Source organism: Falco cherrug, chromosome 3 (assembly GCF_023634085.1).
Source record: "Falco cherrug isolate bFalChe1 chromosome 3, bFalChe1.pri, whole genome shotgun sequence".
Classification (NCBI taxonomy): Eukaryota; Metazoa; Chordata; class Aves; order Falconiformes; family Falconidae; genus Falco; species Falco cherrug.
In genome coordinates this window covers 51,749,337-51,771,078 of record NC_073699.1, presented here as the reverse complement: position 1 = coordinate 51,771,078, position 21,742 = coordinate 51,749,337, and the positions used below count along the sequence as shown (strand labels likewise).

Sequence of the window (21,742 nt, the reverse complement as noted above, 5' to 3'; positions counted from 1 at the left end):
GCTCTTTGCCACAAATCCTGAATTTTTTTTTCTTGACAGGATGTAAGGGAGGCTGAGAGGTGTGCAGTCCCCATAACAGCAAGTCTCTGATCAGTCAAGCTGATGGTTTGAGAGTACTATGTGCAAGGGCTTTCAGACCATTTGCAAGGTTTTTTTCCTGCATGCAGTGCTGCAACTTCCCTGTGAAGTTTCCTGTTTGGGCAAAGAGGAGATCTGGACAGTTGAGAGAGGAAAAAAAACAATCAGCAAAACCCCAAACCTTTTTCCTGTCTACTTGTTATACGGGGATTGCATGATGCAGAAGTAAAAACAGTGCTTTTCTGAGTTACATTCAGGCAACATTCCTGTCTATAGGACAGGACACCAACAATATTTGAAGCAAACTCATATAAATTTCTTCTGTAACTTCAGATATTTTTCTTCCTATACTTTTTATTTTCTATTGGTTTTATTTTCCTTCCAGTTATTAAACAGTTTGTTACCTAAAATACATAAGCATATTATTCCTTAGCATTTGTAGTCTGATACAAGATATTTAGTATTTGTTGGCCTGAGATTGAGTTTTGGGATTGGACTAGAATTGAATTTCAGTAATAAACCCAAACTGTTGATGTTCCTTCCACGCTGCTCCTTCCTCTCAGGGGGAAGTGACCTTCAAGGAGCAACAATTCTTCAGTTTGCTGAGGCAAGTGGAGCACCCACATGAAGGGAGTAGGATGAAGCCCTGGAGATGAGGACAGGGTTTCACACGTAACAACACATTTTCAGGAAGGCAGAAAGACTTGCAGAAGAGGACATAAACAATCACTCCCCCTGCTTTCAGTTTCAGTGACTATTAGGTGATAGGAAGAAAGGATTTTAACAGCTTGAATGCCATGAGACTTGCATAAAAATTTATCTCTATGGATGAAGAAAACAAGAGTAGTCCTTAACGGCGTTTCTTCTTACCATGCAGAATTCTTCTGCAAGCATGAAAGTCTGAGCTTTGCTAGTTGTTACTTATTTACTTAGTTCTTGATAGATTTTTTTATAACTTAAGATTTAATACTATAAATTACAGACAAAATTTGGCAAGTGGTGAAATTTATGTTTAATTTTTTTTATTTTACTAGTCAACTGTCTGAACTTGTTACAGCATTGGGAAGGAAAAAATCAAATGTAAACTTGTCTTTTTCAAACAAGAATTCTTTGTATTGTTTTGGGGGTTTTTTTTATGAGAAACAATAATGGCATGCACAGTCATTTTAAGTAGCTTACATATGTTCTTATAAAGAATGTATACTGTTTAAAGCACAGCCAAATTCAGCAGCCTTTTTAAAATGCATATAGATGTGGCAAGAAGCCATCATGCCTGCAAGACTTGGTGTGTCTTTGAGAAAAATATTTTTGAATGGCTTCAGAAGTTACCAGCCCAGGAAGAATAACAACATGTATAGATCAGAATAGCAACCAGATGTTTTTGTACAGGCTGTGAAAACATTGGAATCTCTACCTGGTTTTCAACATTGACTTTGGATTGCAAGGGTCTGCTTGGTATCTACCTGCTTGCTGAATTTGTTAGTAACTGCACCTGCAATCTTTTACAGAAGGGAGGAGGAGGAATAATAATGGGATGCCAAGCAAAAGAATGTTTTTCTTTTGATTTATGCCTGTATTTTGATATTTTTACTTTTTACACTTGAGATTGAAAGTAAAATTTTATGGCCTGAACTAGAAAATGCAGGCTTGGCTGTTCTTCCACTGCAGATAGTAAATGCTGTCCCAGGAGCATGTCCAGCAACTGCAGTTTTGGAACCCACATTAGACAATTAGAAGTTAAATGATGTTGGGATGAAATAATGCCTGGGAAAAAAATAACTGAGGGAGATAAATTTGGAAGTGTGTTGCTGGTTTGCTTTATTAAACAAGGCATAAATTGGGGTTTTCTTTACTTCATACTTCCATAAGGTGTATCTGATCCACCCATCCGAACCAAAAGAAGAAATTTACTTTCATTCTTAGTGCAATAGGTGCTATTCCCAACATTAATGGTCCATTGTACTTTCAGCGAGAAATAGTATTTTATAAAGGCTTTTAGCTAGGATTAGTAGAAATTTGACTTGGGTCAGACCTGGGTAACACCTGTATTTCTTGTAGTTCATATTTCTAAAGAACTTGCCAGTTAAGTATGATTTAACTTTTCAGCCATGTTGTTTAGAAAAGTCAACTATGTCTGGTACAGCACAAATTTGCTTCTAAACTGCAGTTTGTAGATATGATTTGTTTGATAGCTTTTTGACAAAAGTAATAGTAATTTGTTTTTCTTATAAGGGAGAAAGACAGATGCTTTTAATTCAGATATCATTAAGATCAAGAATTGTGCATTTTGACTGTTTAGCTGGCAAGAACAAATACAGGTTGTCCTGACTGCCTTTGCATGAAACAAGTATTTGTTAGCAGTTTTTCAAATATTAATGTGACTTCAAGCAGTCTCATCTTCTTCCCAATCCCTCGGGTTTTCTTGTTTGTCTTGTTTTTCAGAAAGCTCTACTTGCATGAGTATTGTTTTTTTTTAGCGATTTAAAAGGAAGGTGTTGAAGGACTGTTTCTTTTACCTTTTGCCCTGCTTGCTTGGTTTCTTTTATCCATGTGACTTATGGGGTAGGTCTTGTGGCTGAGAAGTTTCTCTGTTATTTTGTCATTCTTGCTTTGCATGATAGTGCACATGTATTTAGTGATAGGTAGGTGCCTGTCCTTTATTACTAGAGGCTTTTTACTATCACAATAATAATAATTTCTACTATTCTCTTCTTCATGCTAGCGTATGAAGGTTTTTTGTTTGTTTGTTTCTTTCTTTCTTTCTTTCTTTCCAGAATGGTCAGTGGGGCAGAGCTGTACACTGCTTAGCATTTTACTAAACTCCAGTTTTCTTCTGTGTTTGTAAGATCTGTTCTGTGTGTTTGTAGTTCACTGTTTTCTGCACTGTTACTGTGGCCTTTATGGAAATTTATTTCTACTGTGTGTCATGTATGATTGTTATATTCAGATGGGCACATCAAGTCCTTCAGCCCTGTGGGTGAGATGCATTCCCTCAACACTGCAAGATTTTTAAATCCTTATGGAAGAATGGAAGATTGAAAAATTCAGGAGTACCCACCATCACACAGTCAGCCTGCGTTTGGCTTGCTCGTGTTGATGTGCTGGTGGTGTTACTGTTGTTACTTCTGCTGAGCTGATCTGCGTGGAGGTGCCCTGGCTGTCCCAGCTAACACATTCAAATCATGCAGAATGTGGTAAATTACCTTCTGTCCCAGCTTCCTCTGCAGGACCTGGGAGATGTTGCATACCCCAGGTTGTTGTCCTAAAGCACTTTTCCTCACCCTGTAGGTCTTGTAGGGCCTCCTTTGCTGCTAGAGTTCTATCAGCTGTCAAAAGAGAGTTTGTTCCCTTTGAGAGCTTTCCGTTCAAGGCTACAGGTGTTCTTCTGTATCATTTGAACAGTAACACTTCAGCAAAATTCACTCAAGTGAGGTGAAACTGCATGTAGTCTTACTGATGTTAACATCTGATGCAGTTCCCATACAGCAGGTCCTATGGATCCTCTCCCTGCCATGTGTTCAGCTTCCTGTGACAGTGTAGCAAGAAAAACATAAAATGCGCAGTCCCCAAAAGAGCATAATTTCTATGTTTTTCTCCTCATTTGTCTTCCTTATTGGTAGTTATGGAGTTATTAAAATGAAGTTTAGACTTGTATTTCAGGCACTGAAGTCAGAATGTCTGAACTTTTTTTTTTTTTTAATTCTCCTCCTCAATGTTTTTCCTTTTATTCTTTCCAAACTGCTTTTTGGTTGTTAAAGAGTCAAAGGAGAATGGCTTTCTTCTTAGACTCCCTCCTAGTCTGCCCTTGGCATGACCAGTGCATCATCATCTGTGACCATGTACATTTGGTGTTGATGTGGCTTAAATATATGCATCTGCTGTGAAGCCACTTTATTAGGTCTGAAGATTAAGGTCATTCCCTCTGCCAGAGATGTAGAGTCATGTTGAAGTTTTCCAAAGGCTCAAGATCTCAGGGTCCATGATCTCCAAAGGAACAGGGAATTATTTTTTTTTCTTATTTAACCCTCCTGGAATTCAGGGTAATGCAGAACATCTGCAAAGTACTGCATCAAAACATGTTTTGATGACATGGTATATGACTGAAGGGCAGCATCACCCTATGTACTGAAATAATAAACAGAAATGAAAGGAACTAACTGGGGAAACTGATGCATTCAGCATGAAATTTGTTTGTTCATCTCCACGCACTTGAAATATGTTCATGGATTAATTGAGCTACTTCACGTCTGGATTGCAAACTGGAGTGAGACACCAACATCCTAGAGGTCAATTGGAATTAAATAATTGACTATGGATGTAAGAACAGATCTCCTAGGTGATCAAACAAAAAATTACTCTAGCCTAAGATCCTGTTTCTGGCAGTGACAAGAGCTACCTAAATGCCTAGGAAAACCTGTAACAGGGCTAACACTTGATATTTCCCCAAAGTATTCTTCCGATGATCTCCTAAAGATCTCTAACTTAGGGACTTTCTGAACCAAAACTAACGTCTGTGGTTTTAGTAATTCTAAATAATTTTCTTTCTCCTACCATGAAGCTACTTGTTGCTTTTCTGAACCCATGTACATAACATAGACTTGTTTTGATCACACAATTGTGAAGCATCAGGCTTTTCTGGAAATTATTCCCAAGGTCTTTGCCAGGTTCATTCTGTTACTACTGTTGCCAAAAAGACCTTTCCCTGTGATTTCAAAGGTTCTCCTAACAGTAGCAATGAGAGGCTAATGTCCCACTTGCCTAGGTTTGGATCGGGATTTTTTCATCTGTGTCTGAGGAGCTTGAAGATGTGGCTCCAGCATGTGCTGGTGGGGTGGTGCTGAATCTGCCTGGCCGACCCCTCATGGCAGGGCTGCTGGATGGTTTTTGTTAGACCTTCTTGTTTCTTGGCTGGGAGGGAGGTTCTTGTCAATCATAGAGAAGCTTCACCAGAAATACTTCCCTGCTTAAATGGCTTCCTCCTCCCACCAGTCAGTTGCTCCTGCTGGTTTCACTCATTCTGGACCACTTGTGAGGTCTAGAGGAATTAATTTGTTTGATCACGGTCCATCTAGCAGTGATTTCTGTCTGTTGCCTTCCAGTGGGCGGCACTTACTGCAGCAGTGTTCTGCAACGGGCTGATGTGACCTCTAAGGGTGGAAACTAACCCAGCTCATCAGTGGTACCTGATTTTCCTTGTACTCCAGCCCTTCTGTGGCCAACATTTTGAATCACTAGTAGCCAGCATGTTGCTGCGTGTCTTTGTGAAAGTTTTTTTTTTTTTTTCTTATGGAAAATTCTGTTAGAAGTGACGGAGCCTTACAGGCCCTGTTGGCTGATTTCCCCTCCTTTTAAATGGTGCTCTTTAAAGGAGGCACGTTGTACATTCCAAATACCTCTTCAAAATTCACACTCAACCAGATTTATCAGCGCCTTTCTATCTCTCTTTGTGGCACCTCAAGTGTTGCGTATCAGGGATTGAATTTATACTTCATGTCCCTGGGATGAATAAGCTCTCTGTTTATATTCATGGGGCCAGATCTTTCAAATGATCCTTGAGCCTGTGTCAGTGCATGTTTTCTCTGACTTCCCAGCTGACTGTGAAGGCTGCAGAGAGGTGCCAGAAGGGGCAGCTGTCTGTGCTAGGCTGTCTTCCAGGACTGCTGAGCTGCAGCAGCCCTCTTGTCACCAGGAGCTCACAGTGCCCAAGGCTTTCCTGAGAAATGCACCTATGTCTGATGCTGATCAGGCAGCAATTTGGGTTTCAATCTTTATCTCCCTCAAGCATTGCGCCGTTGCCAGAGTGCAACAGAGGCATCTGGCACCAAAGAGCTGCTTTCTTAAGCAGTCCTCAAATTGCTGCTTGAATGGAAGATTTCTAAACACATCCAGGCAGCTGTATGCTCACTCTCTGTGTGTGTATGTGGGCTTGTCTTTCAACGGGGGAAGAAAGGTTACCTTCAAGCAAACAAGCTGAAGCTTTTTTAAATGAGCATTCCATAGGTACCTGCAGTTCTTACTCTTTCTCAAGGTCCCTCCAATGTATAGCATTATGCCTACAGTTGGCAGTTGAAAGTTAACACTAGGTATGCTCTGACCTATGTTTTCATTGCTGTAGCATGTGTCTATCCATTGCGGACACTAAGGCTCAAAAAAGATGAGAGTCTGGCCAGGAGTTGCAGAACATGTGTATGCTTATGGAATCAAATGTGCCTGTGGACCACGCACCTTGAACAGCTGTATCTCTGTTCGGTAACCTCATCTTGCCTGTCCTTCCTGTGTGCTGAAGGAGCTTCTTAAAGACAGTCCAGCCTGAGCACCTTAAGGGAAAAAAGAAGTAACTGGATAGTGCTTGAAACTGGCTTAATCCAGCTTGGTTGGGCTGCTACTGAAAAGAACCATCATCTCTCAGTCCCTTCCTGCCCCACATGCCCCCTTTCCATTTACTTGATCCTTCCTCTCCCTAATACCTGCTCGTGTGCTTTGGTGGCTTTGCAATTAGCTGGATTAGCTCATTGATTTTGTTAAAAACTAATCCTGAAGAAAGAAATCCTCAAGTGCTTTAGACAGCAGAATGGGAAATGAAGGAATATGCAGTGTAGGAACGGGCAGGATTGCAGCACAGTTATTGCTTGCACCTTTTTGAATACATGTTATTTTAAGATATTCTTCCTTGGTTTAAGATTACTAGGTATTGCCAGGAAACCTGTGCATCTGTGAATTTTAATTTCTTGGGCTGTAATTTTGCTTTGCAAGTGAAATTACATGAATGAGGATTTCACCAAGGAAGTAAGAACTTCTGTGAATTATCCAAGGGTGAAAGAGAACACTGCAAAATGTTACAGTAAGCTTTTCATGCAGATGAACAAACAAGTAAAATTCTCTGGAAACTGTAGAAATTGCAGTGATCCAGCCTATCTCCTCGCCCACAAATTATCCCTTAAATGTGCAGCCACATATATTTGATTTATTTTTGATTGACTTAACAATACAAGAGCCAAATGAATTAAAAATGAAGCTACTTTCTGAACCTCAGTGTTTCATCACATGCCAGGAATCCAAAGTGCTTTGCCATGCTGTTTGAGAGAGCATTCTATCATCATCAGTAATAATTTCTGAGTAATTACATTAAACTATCTCTGTGCATCTAAATAAACAAATAGTCTGTGGTTCTGTAGAATGTGCATGTGTGCCAAGTGTGAGACTTGGCTAGCTGAAATTGTGATGCTTTTAACATAGAAACATTCGGCTCCATTTAGTATCAGCTCTCAGTGTTTGCACCAACTTTAAGACTGGCTTGCAAGAGACGCTGGTACTTGGTAGGGTTTTTTCCTCCAGTGCCTTTTAGAAGCTTCCATATAGGTATAGTTCTTGATTTACTTACTACTTATTAGTGTTTTAGAGGTATTTAAAAGAAGAATGTTATTAGGTTGTCACTCATTTTCTTCAACCTGCTTTATCAGCTGAGTAACATGTACGCTGTTGACCAGTAAGAATTGTCATAAAATTCTGTGTGTAAGAAATGTGTAGTTCAGAAGTGATGAACAGTCTCTCTCATAAGCTGTCTTATTACTTGGTTTTTATAGACTTTTATTGTTTTTTAAAATTGAAGCTGATTATTTTGTTACTTGGTTTTTAAAGTGGATGAAAATGCAAATTATGCAGTATGTCTAGAGGGGAGAGGTAAATGCTCACTTTGAAAGCTGAGAATTTTTGTGGTTAGGGGCATTTGTTTCTGTGTGCCAGATGACTTGGGGTTGACAGAGGACCACAACTGCAGCTAGTCAGGCAAAACACAATTCAAGTGTGAATATTCTAAGTCCTTGCCTTTAGGCATAGAAAACTAGTCTGCACTCACGCTTAGCAGAAGTTTGCACATAAGCAGACCTTAACACAGTGCAGTGAGTATTTAGAGTGGCACCATGATGTTGCAGCCTTCCCTCAGAAGGTGACAGCAGTGAGGAGTAATAGCAGTGGCAACCACTTCTTTTCATCAGCCAGTCTCACAGGACTTGGCAGAAAGCATCGATTCTCCTACTGCTGTTTCTCAGATCTGGAAAAGGAGGTTGAGCTGTAATGCCTTGAGCACCAATGTCTTGTGTACATCACATAGAGGACTTTCTGGTGGAACCCTTTATGCTGCTGAAAAATACCAGTTCATGGGAAACAGAACACTTTGCAGAAGTATGTTGCATGTGATGAAAATTTGATTCACATAAAAGTGGTTTTGAGAATATTTCAGTTTTATATTTCAAAATTACTTTATTTCAGTTTCAGCATAAAATGTAATAAAGACTGGGGAATACAAACAGGGAAAAAATATTTTAAAGTTTCTCATAAACCGTAACTAAGATATTTTCATTTATTTTCCAAAGGAAAGACATTCACAGTTGTGAAATGGGCCTTAAAATAAACAAACAAATAACTAGTACAGCTCTGCCATTAAGTTCCAGTATCATGTTCGTAGTTCCTCCCCTGCTTCTTTGCTGTGGGAAGACTATAATTTATTTCAGCTGTTTTTCTCAGGATGCTGTGTTTTTCCCAGTGCAGCTTGTGAATCAACATGGGTAGAATTAGGGTGCTGCTGCCCTGTCCTCTGGCACCATCTTTCTCCACTAACTGCTCGTAGCATTTGGCAGGTAGATAACAACAATTCTTTCCTCACTGACCAGCGTGCAAATCTGAGCAGGGCTAGGTGAGAAAGCGAATAAATTTTACATAATCTTACAGTGCGGACTCAGGTCTGTATGAGTAGCTGTTACCCTGTGCAGACTGCAAAGGGAGGTAGAAGTAATATCATTTCTGTTGTTTCTTGTTCAGCATATCAAAAGTGCTTAGAATTGAACTGTGGGGATGCTGGTATCTATTCTTGTTTCTTTAAAACGAGAGAGCCTTCTGTGTCCTGATAGCCTCCTGATAAAATGGATGATAAGTTTTGTGATAATTATTTTTAGGCAGTGAATATCTTACTCCCTCTTTCTCCACATTCATCCTAAATGTGAATCGTCAGCTTTTAGATGCTTTGTACCTAACAGAAACTCTTCTAACTTGGTCCCTGACAACTCTTGCTGTGAGAAAGGTCAAGGAGGGCAATCACAGCTTCACTTTTAACACAGTGTGATTATTCTTTTTTAAAATAAATTTATTTTATGCAGTATCTAATAAAAAAAGACTGAATAAAGTGAATGAGTTGCAATATTAAAAAGTTCAGATGTGGTGGGAGAGGACTTGTTGTGAGGAGTTTGTGATTTCATTGGTGTTTAGAAGAAGTGCAGGTAGGCTTTCGTCTCCACGGTTAATAGTATTTATGAAGAAAAGAAAAATGGCCACAAAACTTCAACGTAAGTCTTTTGGTAGGGCAGTGTATTCTACTCACGTAGATTTTTCACACTCAGACAGATCTGCAGAGGGATGCACATCTTTATAATTTCTTTCTCCTCATCCAGATTTTGCATTTTTGTTTTTCATTTTAATTTACTTTCCAGATAAAACCGGTGTCTTAATTGTGAAGATCTTAGAAATGTTTGAAGAGTGTACAATACAAGTTGCCATCTGCCAGCAGCTGGAACAGTCTCCTGCTATGCTTTCATCCGATGATGCTGTCATCAGTGCAGGAGAACCAATACTCAAAGTCCTCTTTGCAAGAGAGACAGCAGCTCACCTGAAGAGCAAGCCACAGGATGTCATCCACATCTACCCTCCATGGTGAGTAGGGAGAACGGGCCACACTTGCTGTAGCACTGCAGAACAAAGTGGGGTTGGTGGCATGCTGGCTGCACTCTTGTAGGAAAGACCTTCTGGAGTAAGGGGGGGGCAGGGCTTTCTTCTGGTCATCTGTCTCTGGCAGATGGAGAGACTTTGACAGATACCTTAAAGGTATCTCAGATAACAACTAAATGTGTATCATAATGCCTTTAGTGTTGCTCAGGGCTTCAGTTTTGTTTTTACTTAATATTTTTGAGTTTAGAGGAATGGAAAGGCCTGAGCAATGTCTTATCAATGATAAGGCCAATAAAGTGCATACTTTCTGGTAGCAAAGTAGTTCAGGAATGCTCATCTGTTGCTGTGAGTATGGGTATAATGTTTCAGTGGAAAAGCCTGTATTAACTGTACAGCATTCAGCAAAAACAACATGCAGCTAAAAAAGGGGGGGGGGGGAGGGGAGAAGAAATGAGTGTTTCATGTTGTTCTTAAGGAATCATTAGACACATTTTTAGTAGTTCCATGTTGCTGCTGCTGTCACTGCCTTCAGTTCCCCAAATTCCTCTCCGGTGCAACCCTTTCTGGAATTCTTCAAAATGTTTGGTCTACATTTGTGATTTTTTCTGAATTGGATTACTTTGCTGATTTCAAGGGGTAGCATAAAGCGATGCTTTTCTAGAAAAGCAGTTGGTTGATGGTGGCTGTAGGCTGGAATGTCTGCTCTTTATAAAACTTCAAGAGAACTTCAAAGTGGGAATATTACTTCTTCTTTTCACTCTTCTCCACCCAAAGTATAAAAGAGGAAGTATTTTTCTTCTTATGTATTTCAGCATTCATTACCAGAGTTTTAACCTCCAGCTGCAGCAGAATCCTGCCTCTAGTGTTTGTCAATATCCTTTTGCAAAATAGCTCTTCCTGTTTTGCAGAGGTTCGTACCTGGTTTTTATCTTTATTGATAGTTGCAAATCTTTTTTAGGTTCCCCAATTTGTAATCTTTCACTTCTAAAATGTTGGTTAGCTCTTTTTGGAGGTGATTCAAAAATTAATTACTTAATCTGTGGTTTATTATGGCTACAGATACAACTATTGATATTTTACATGTGAAAAGATCAGTAGCTAAGGGAAATACAGTTGAATAAATTAAGTCCTAGTCTAATATGAAATAAGTCACTGCTGCTTTGTTTTTTTTCTTCCTCCCACCCCAAAGGTACTAACGTTTGTTCTTTTTTACCTCTTCCTTCAACAAGTTTCCTTTCATGCTTTACATTTGCTTTTGTTTCCCCCTGTTTTCTTCTTGTTTCTCTCTTCTGCAAACTGCCGTCTTAGTTCTGTTTTCCTCTTTATAGACCTTAACCTACACAAAGATTTTTGTACCAGCAAAGCTGTTTTAGTTAGGGTGTGATTCAATCTCTTTTGTCCCCTCCTTTTTTCTTTCCCCAAATGGTTACTGTCAGTATGCTTAGCATGTTTAAGTCCCAGACTGCTCCAGCTTGTTCCGTGTCTGCTTTGGGGAGATGTAACAGATCCTTTCCAGACTACAAGCACCCATAACTGTACTAGTGTAGTCTTCTCATTTGTTTAAATTCTAAGATGTTCTGGACATAAAACTCATTCATATATATATGTGTATATATATATATATATATATATATATATATATAAACTGAGATTTCCTGAGAAAACTTTATAGCTGACTGTTGTTCCAGAAATACCACTTTTTATTTGCTTTTGTTTTTTATTTCAGTAGGATGCACTTTTCATGTAAGCAAAAGGTTACTTCATAAACCCAGAATGTTTTGGCAGGGGATATGTCTGTGTGGTCAGAGTTGCTGTCCTTACCAATGTGACTCTCAAGGCGTTTTATAAAGACATTAGTCAACAGTGGCAAAACTGCATTATCTCTAGTCCTATTTTCTATCGTTTTGGAATTATCTTAATGTCAGTCGTCTCTTTGTTTACTTGCCAGAAGTCCAAAGAAGTTGGGCTGGATACTGTTAAACTAAACCTACTGGAGGCGGGGAGGGGGGAGGGTGAGGAGTGGTTTTGTTTTAGATTATTATTTGGCACTTCTAGTTTACATTAATTGGAAATTGGACTTCTACACTTAATGGAAGTTTCCTCTATCGCATTTCCAAGCTTCTATTCTGTTAAACTCTTATGTGAGAGCTGTGCTGAAATGTAGTTTCTGTTACTCTGCGTTGAATTTTCTGTCGTTAAAAACAAATACTATTAGGGTTAAAATGCTTTCCTGTTGATTCAAATGTGTGACCAGTGTAAAAACGAATTAACTAACTCTAACCTTGACATAATGAAATAAGCATATTTATATATCTTACTGATAACACCAGTCAGAAGCAAAAGGGAACAAATAAAGAAGTAAATGCAAGGGGGGACAATCTTTAAATGATCTGTGTGCACTTGGACACACAGCACATTGTGCGTCGTTGTCCTGTATTTTGAGATATTTGTATGGTAAGGCAGAATGGGTTGACATGGGGTGGTTTATAAGTGGACTGCTTCTACTGCTGTAAAGTAACGTCCTGAGAGTAGAATTCTTTGCTTTTTGCTTTCTCACCAGGCAGCTGGGTAGGTTAAGATGCAGACACACAGGCTGCTGCTTCTCTATGTGACTATTTATAAGCAAAATTTGAATGTATAATTTTGGAACCTTTGTAAAATTACTTTGCTTTTTTAACTGTATTTGTATGTGTTGTGAACTCAGTGCACAGCTTGGTATGTGAAATGTCTCTGGCAGTAGACGCATAAATACTTTGGGAAGCAGTGTTTAGAGATGTGTTGATATATTTGTTGGTATTTGTTTGCATACAGAATCCCATGATACTTCAGCACTAGAATACAAGCCATTGAATTTAAAAAAAATAAAGTATTGACAGGAGTCTGGTTATAAGAATCTTACCAACCTGGACATCGCTCATGAAGAGTGGTCCCACCAGCTTTTAGAGGAGCTTTGTGTCAGAGTAAGAGTTTGCAGCACTGAGCCCTGATTTCTTTATAACTGGATATGGATTTCTTCAAGTTTAGTGTCTTAAGGTACCTATTTACAGTATTGAATGAAAGGGATTTCATGTGAGAATTGTCACTTGCTACAGGGAAACCAACCCTGACAGGCTGATTTAACATTTTCAAACCAGCGTGCCTGGTGGAGGAAGGAGCTCAGCTACAGTGCCTCTGAGCTGTCTGATGGAAGACTGCTCTGATCTTGGGGCTGTGTAGAAGTATTATTGCAGTGTTGTATCTAAATAAAGCCTATTAACTTGGACACATCACATGAAAATGGTTGAGTGTTTTGGGCTGGAGCTGGTTTGTGTCTGGCGAGCTGGGAACACAACAGGCAAAAGTGCTCAGCCCTGCCAGCCCCTGCCTGCGCAGGCTTGCCTTTGGTTGTCTTTGCAGCACCTGAGCAATTTCTTGGATTAAGATTTTAAATGAACACCTCATAATTTTTACAAACTGAATCTGAATCATTAAGTGGTTTTAACCACTGGAAAATAAAAAGCTTATTACTAAGTCTAATTAAATTGATTCCTAAGTCTTTATTCACTTTGTAGAAATACATATCCATCAAAAAGCAAAGACTGCTTGGTACTGCAAAGATGTGAGTGAATGGCAGCAAAGGCTTCCTGGTTCCACTGGTGGTGATTTTATGGCTTCAATTTATCTGAGGTTAATTTGTTTGTTTAATTGTAAAAATGATAGAAGTAATTTACCATACCTAACAGAAAGTGGTAAAAGTTGGCATTTTTTGAGACTTCAGGATTCATTTTTCTGTTGACAGCAGGGCTCGAGGACGGTTTCCTTCAGATACTTCTGCCTTCTGCTCATAGATATGCCTGCTGTTGAATATTCAAGATAAATTAACCTGAAGAAAATGGTGCAGATTAGAAGTCTTCCTTGCAATTAAATTTAACGACTCTGAAATGTTTTTCATGTGTTTCTGAAGTTAAACTACTAGAAGTGTGTTGATATTAATACAGCTGTTGGCAATAGCAATGTAAACCACAGACGAAGTTTGATTTGGACAGGCTCAGATATCGATCTGTACCTACTGAATGTGATGGCCTGGTATGAAACCACTAGTTCAGGAGGTTCACGTGCTGCTGGTAACTGGAGGGCTGGGACAGTATGAAGGAGACAGATCCACTTTGTGTTCTGTTCTTACATTGCCTGTAAACATTGGCAGTTATGCACTGGCAGCAGACAAGATCCTTGGCTGGATAGCTGCTCTTCCCTGTGCAACTTCTCTTCTCTGTGCTTAAAAAAAGGTGAAGAGGGGGAAAAAAAAAAGAAGAAAAAAAGTAAGTTTATTTTAGGAACTCAGTATGGTAAGTATATAAAACACTCTAACTCTGTGACATCAACAAGCAACTTCAGAGTTGTTCTTTAGTTTCTCATAACCTATGAAACCACAGGGAATCATAATTACTCAGCTTTGAAAGTGTTCCAGTGCCTGGTGAAAGTGTTTTATGTAGACTTCGCAATTCTACTTGCATTACACTAGATTCAGTTTCTCCTTAAAAGAGGTTTAGAAGAGTTTGAATTATTTACTGCCAAGAAGAGCTTGTACAAAACATTGCTGCAAATCAGTTGATACACAGCGAGGAAACCTTGCATCTCCATCCTTGAAGGTGGGCCAGTGATGGAAGTTGCAGTAGAAACATGCAGGCAAGCTGAACAAGTTTATGTACGGGAAGCGATCTACTTTTGTGGACTTACGTATTCTACTTTAGAATTATCCTGGAAATGCTGTAGTCTGTTTTGTTGGCTCAATAACAGGACTTAGGATAAGTGGATATGTTGCTGTGATTTGTCTGTTGTCTTAATACACTGTCTTACATTGCATACTCTTACATAATCCTGGTGAGCAATAACAGTACCAACACGGGGAGCTAACATGAAGTAGGTGCTTTGACCTAGCATGTGTGACTGGTGTTGAAGAGGGTTTGCCTTCCATTTGATGAAGATGGAGACTTTTTATCACTGTTGCTCTCACCCATCAAGGGAAGCATTTAAGAACATTGTTACAGAATACCTCCCTATCACAAGAAAGAACATGTGAAAGTAGGATCTTGGGCTTCATATATTAATGAAATGCAAAAATGACCTAATGCTGCTCTGTAAGAAAGAAAAGCATCTATATCCTTTGAAATTTTCTTTTTCCACAAAGGTAGAAAATGAATATGAATTAAAGACATGTATGGAACATCTTTTACACAAATTCAGCTTCTCTACTTACTCCACAAAGAGGCAGCTTCTTTGAATCTTGATTGGTCAGTTGGACAAAACTGATCAATGTTCACAATCTTCCTTTGATGAAATCTAAGCGTTTACAAATATATATATACACATACATATAAAAATATTCAAATGGATGGAAAAGAGGGGAAAAAAAGATCCCTCCCATCAGAAAGATGTCAGCTCTGCCTTTACATTCTTTCTTTGAAGATGTTACAATAGCAGAGTGGGAGGACCCTGATAAGAGGGACAAGGCTCACTCAAAAGATAAAATTCTACAAAACTTCAGAGCTGTAAAGCCAGTGTGGGCACTATTTCTAAAGTACATATGGGAATGGCCTTGGAGCCAAAGATCAGATCATATCTGCTTGGAATTGCTTCTCGGAGGTCATGCAGTTGTGAAAATAGAAGCTTCTTTCAGAAGAAGCTGAAGCAGCTGCAGGTTTCTTGCAAGTGTGTATATTTTTTTTTTGTTAGGATATACCTTTCTTAGTGCAATCAATTCCAAAGAGATCAGTTCTCTTTTGAGAATAGGAATACAGATACTTTTTGTGAACAGAAAGTTGTCTCTAACAAGCTTTTAATATAATTTCTTCAATGCTTCTGTTGCTTTGTCCATTCTGACAGAGCAGGCCTTGGGGTTTTACTAATTTTTCTATTTTTAAAAATAAATTTGGTTTTTTTTGTCCATCCCCTCATGTAAAGGGAGAAAGTTGTATCTGTAGAGCTGCTTAGGTATATCCTATTTTATGTCTCTAGAACTAAAGACATTAAACTATTAGTATTATTTGTGTTTATTCACCTTGCATGTAGAATATCAAAACACCACCCTTTCTTAGTAATCAGATCAATGAATAATTATGATCCTTCGTAGGTGGATGACATAATTGGGGGAAAAAAAAGCATTATAAAGCTTTGATTCCAAGAGGAGAATAAATCATTTATGTCATTTCTATGATTTGTCACAATTGCCTGCAGCAACAGATACCTGGTATTTTGGATATGGGTTATGTCTAAGAAACATAGCAACATGGTTGCACTTTTACAGGGAGATAGATGTGCTTGTTTTTATAACATGGCATAGATAGATGTATTATATGGATGTCATACATAAAACATTAGTACCCTGAAAAACAAAGATGAAAGAACTGCTCTCTATGAAAGGGTTTTTCCATGGAGAAAAGAACAGAAGCATGTTTGGGGAAGATGGGAGCCTCAAGAAAATAGATTGAGAGTTCTGTAGAAGATTAAAACTGGATTTTTAAATAGGACTGTCTGTCTCTGGGTTCATAGCTGGTGGCATCTTGACACACTGAAAAAGGGGAATTTCCACTGTATTGTACCAGTGAAGCACTGGGTTTTGTTGATATGTTTGCTTTCGGCCAAATCAGAGGGGTCAAAAGCAAGTGGTGTGTTTGCGAAGCAGCAGCTTGGTTTTTAGGTCAAGGTTGAAATGCATTGTTGTCAGCACAGAAACCTCCTGCAGGGGTAGAATATGTCTGTGTGTCTGTCCAGATAGCTGTCTGAACTGGGTACGTGCAGCCAGCTGTTATGCTGCTGGCTCACACATGCAGCAAGGGCTATCCGGGTAGCCTGCACAGAGCTCGCCTACAAGGAGCATTGTGTTGTGCTCAGGAGGTAGTTCCATGGTCCAGAGGGAGCCTCCACCAGGACAACTTTCTTCAATATGGGCCATTTCACTTGTAAGAATAAAGAAGGAGGCAGTGGATGTAAATAGCCTGGTTTATGCTGGGGGGCTGGTTTTCCACGTTTGTGTCAAATATGAGAGATGGATCCAACATCGGTCCTACTAGAATGATTGTATTGTCCAGTTAATGAGAAAAATCTTAATCACCTTACCGTGGTGCTTACATGTTGAGGAATTAGCATACATTTGAGTCCATGTTTTTTTGGATCAGAAGAAGAAAATTATGGCTTTAAACATCCGTTCCTTATGGTCAGTGATGCTGTTTACATTTGATTTTTAGGTTACTGGAAAAAAATACTCGGTGAAAATGTCCTATCCTAATAATCACAAAATATTCTCATCCTGAAAGCTAATAATGTGTACTTTTTTTTTTTTTTAATGAAAGGTCTATACTTGAAACTTTCCAGCTTTTATAAGTGAGGAAATTCCAAGCATTTTGTAGTGACAGATACTGTTAGTGGGTAGTTGTCCACTGACGTCAAAAACAGAGGATGGCGAACAGCTTTGTTCAAGTCAACAAAAAATGTACCGTCTTGGATAAACTTTGTGTTAACAACGGAGCTATCAATGATATACGAGCAGCTTCACATGAGTTCCCATGTGCATTCAATCCAATGCTAAATTCCAGATCTTGTTTAATGAGCAACTGATGGAGCCAAGACCTGGCACTGCACAAAATCCTGCAGTCTGCTTTATCCAGTCATGAAGGAAAAACAAGCTAAATAAGTTCAGATGAACAAGTTCAGAATTACTGCAGGGTTATTAAAAAGTTGTGATTTGTATTCCTCTGCTAATGTTTATGACTAACACATTTGGGACGTGTAAAACAATACTTAATTTGTAAAAAGACTATGTGCCAAAATTCCTGCAGTAGTTTAACCACTAAAGAGCAAGTTTTGACTGTATGAATGGGTTTGTTTAAATGTTTAAGATTATTAGCAATCAGCTAATCTTTTTTTAAAAATTTACATTTTGAAAAATGATTATTTTTTCCTGTTGGATTGCTGTTCAGCACTTTCACTTTGTGAAATACAATGTATTTCCATAGCTTATCATGGAGAAGCAATTTTAAAGTCAAGTGCCATTCTCTTTAGCAGGTGTGGTTTGCTACTGTAATGGTAGGTGTGTAGTAAGATTTTTGCATGCAGTTGTGTATGCAGTTGTGTTGGGCTTTGAATATGCTGGATATTTTATACCACAGTGGGTTTTCATGCTAAGCATGCTGGTGCCCTTATTCAAATTTGTGTGGGCGAAGAGATGGATAAAGTGTGAGTTTACCAAATTGTCATGTCTGGTCATTCCCTTCCACATGAAGGTATACTTTCTCAGACTCCTCCTCCTGTATGTCATATTTAGCTAAGCAAAAGTTAATGACTATACTCCTAGCAGAAATAATCATTAAAACCCCAAGTATTACAAAAGGGGAATGTTGCTTTCAAGCATTTGAAAAATTTGGAATGTTGCTACCCATAATGCAGTATTTAAAACATCCCTGCTATCCTGGGGGGTGGGGGCATGGGGAGAAGGGGGAAGAACAAATTTCGCTGTTAATTCTACCAGGCAGATCGCTTTCCTTTCGGTAAAAGCTCGTGGAAAAAATGCCTGTGGTTTTATGTATTTTTGGCAGCAAGAACGTACTTTGGTATATAAAGCAGTTCAGCTGTGAAATATTCAGTGCAGCCTTTTGTGTGTTTCATGAAGCTTCTCTTCCTACCATTCTTCTGAGTCAACATTAACCATGCATATTGCAATGTATTACTTCTCCCTGAGTGGTAGGCTCCTTTGACAGCTTCCCGAGATGTCTTGGAAAAGTATTCCTCTTGTTACTGTCCCAGTATAGCCTTCTGGCAGACCAACTTTCTCCCAGCAGAAGTATCAGAACAGTATCCATGACATTAGAAGTGGTGTACAACCATTAATTTTACCTTTGAGGGATTCACTGTGTGTTTTGAAAGCGAAGCAACTGGTGTGGCTCCAAAAAAATCATACTTGGCAGTATGTGGGAAGGTTGGAGGGTTTTTTTGTGGGTGTGGTTTTTTGGGTTTGTTTTGGGGTTGGTTTTTTTTACCCCGTCTTTAACCTCTTTGGACTCTGAAATGATATCTCTTGGCTCTCTCCTTGATAAAAGAGTTAAGAAGCCTAGTGAACATTTCTGTGGCTATTTCTGGTTTTGATGGTTCTTTCTTTCCCCCTTTCTTAAGTCTTGGGTTTTTATTTTTTTTATTGTGTGGTGCATGCTTGTTGTAGAGCACATCATGATGATGGGCTTTGCACAGTCTTCCTGGGAATTGCTATCCTTAGTGTCCATGTTCCTTGGGTGGCATAAAAGAGAGGACTGCATGTCCATCTTGAAGCTTCTGCTGCTGTTCACAGCACAGCTGTTAGGCCAAACCCAGGTCTGTCAGCGTCTTCAGCTAATACCTTGTAATTTGAAGTGAGGCTGTGAAGAAATACCTACCCCCTTTTGCCACCTCTGAAGTATTGCTGGGACAGACATTATAGATCATAACGTAACTACTCTGGAAAAAAATGGCAGAATATCTACTAGAACGCTGTGTGCTACTGCACACTGAAAGCACTGAACTTGAGAACACCTTAGATTCAGTATAAAACCAGAAATTGCATTGATTGTATTTGTATTTTCATTTGTCTTCCTAGCATGGCACAGCATGTCTGCCTTTTGCATTTCCCAGAAACAAATCACTTCTCCAAGTTGAGGTTTGTTTTTGAGAAACATGGGCAATTCAGCTAAGTGAGACTTGTACATTGCATCTGTGCCTTAGCAAGTACTGCTTGTCTTCTGGTTCCCTGAGCTTGTCATAAATAGTAATTTAATAGGGCTGATACTATTTTATGCATTGTGAATGTCCAGATTGAGGAAGAGATAAATTTTATTGATATAGGCTGTTGCTGGAACTTACAGGGTTTCTAGGCTTAAGGGAGCCCAGATTTACAGTAAATGTATATTATAGTTGTTCTTCCAATTATTTGAAAACTTTTTATGTAGAATAGGATAGTTCGTTATTATCTTCCCTAATATTTCTTACCTTCCATCTCTCGGACAAAAATAAATAAGCTTCCCAGTATTTTCTTTGTCTTTTTGCAGACTCCTTTGTCCGACACTCATGGCGTGCCATTTGAGAAGTTGTGCATGAGGTGATTGTTTAATTTTGCTGGGAAGATATGTGACTCCAGGAGTTCACTTTCCAATCTTGCTGTACAGCCGGGAGCTATTTGCTAGCTATACTCAAAGCCAAGCCTTTTTTTTTTTTTTTTTTTTTTAAATAAAATCAACTTACCATGTTATCAGCTTTTAGAACAGTCCACCTAAACCTTGAGAATTGCCTTTGGTTGCTGGTAACTTCAGATATGGCTGTAATTTCCTGATTTTTGAGGATGGCCATGCAGGAAGGAATGGAATCCCATTAGGTTTACTGGTTACCCTGAAACAGCCCTTAGCACCAGCTGATCTTAGACAGGAAAATAAGGGGGGGAAGTTATTTCCACAGCCTAAATATAAATAAAACCTTTTGGGGTGGGGGGGAAGGCAACTCTTATATGTATTTATTTTTTAGATCAGACTATATATAAAAGTATTCTCTTCCTGTGTCTTCCAGTTGTTAACTGGTCCAAATCCTTACCTGTGATCACAAATCTTGTTCTTACGCAAACCCTACACCTTCATGGAAGAGATCTAAGATTTGGAAATGAGTGTAATCTTACATGGAAAGCCCCTCTATGTCTCTTTAGATTAAACTCTCAACCAACATCTATTTTATAAATTAATATAGCTATTACTTGGTTGCAATGTTGGGTTTTGAAAGCCTTTATTGAAAAAAAATTTCCTATCCCACATTATCAGCTGTGTTGATGTACTGTGGCTATGTCTAGGAAGAGCGATTTCCATCCAGAATATGGACTAAATTTATTTAATATATCAAATTTATTATTAGATGTAGTTTGCTTATTTAACTGCTATCATAATGCTACGGCTTCGTTAACTACATTTATTGTGGACAGTTTGGAGGAGAATACTCCCTGCAAGCTAGCAAGACAAAATCCAGCCTTACTGTACAACCGCATCAGATGTTAAAACTTATACAAAATGCATATATTGATGTGTAAATTCTACATTATAAAAACACAGGAGCCAGGGTAGCATGCATGGTTTGTTATTGCTCTTGACTGAAACTGGGCATGATCATAATCAAATGTGTTAGGGCTGGAGTCTGGAATGAGAGGCCTTTGGGTCTGGGCATCAAAAGAGCAGAACTCTCCTCCCCTTCACTTCTGCTTTGGCTTTCCTCAGCTTCCTGAGCTATTTTGGAAGTGACACAAGCAGTCAGTCGCACTGGCGATGCATTCAATGCCACCTTCGTTGTACTCAGAGGTGAAGAACGCTTTTCCTTAGCTGTATTTCCCTTCTGTGTGCTGCACCCGTCCCTTGGCTGTACCAGACCAGTGGTTCTTGGGACTGCTGTATGCCGAATCAGTTAAATCATTTGCTTTGAACATGAAATATTTTAAGTTAGAGTTGTTGCGCAGTATGGCTCACGGTGTGGCCTTGCGGTGGCACCGAAGACCTGACTGAACAGGCACACGGCTGGGCACGGGCTGGGGCTGAGCCTCACAGGGCGGGCGCGCTTCGGGCAGCCTTGTGAACATTACATGAAAGCCACATCTTTCTCCTTGAGAAACTCCTGCCCACAGGAATCATTTTCACACAGCACTGTGGTGGGAAACCACTTTGCTAAATAGCGTTCCCAGGGTAATTCCCAGGGGCGGTGGCAGGCCGGCCGAGCCCCCGGCGCCGACAGCACCCGCTCCCCTTCCCTTCCCGCCGGCCGGCCTCGGGAGGTGGCGATGCTGTCAGCAGAAGCCCAGGTAAAACTGGTCTTGGTGACTGATCTCTCCCAGATAGCCTCGGTGCTTGTTTGCCCAGGACTTTTTCTGGCGTCCAAGTTTCATGTCCGTAAAGTGAAAGTCTGCAAAAGGGGGATTTGC

At 39.4% G+C, this 21,742-nt stretch overlaps 1 protein-coding gene across 4 annotated transcripts in view; it reads left to right on the top strand.

Moving 5' to 3' along the window:
* The window catches only part of SPIDR (scaffold protein involved in DNA repair), a 209,364-nt gene that overhangs the window by 71,864 nt on the left and 115,758 nt on the right, over window positions 1-21,742 (top strand). For all 4 annotated transcript variants that reach the window (XM_055704295.1, XM_055704294.1, XM_055704296.1 and 1 more), the window contains exon 8: window positions 9,561-9,780. In XM_055704295.1, the coding sequence (XP_055560270.1) occupies window positions 9,561-9,780 (220 nt within the window). The remainder of the gene's footprint in view (window positions 1-9,560; window positions 9,781-21,742) is intronic.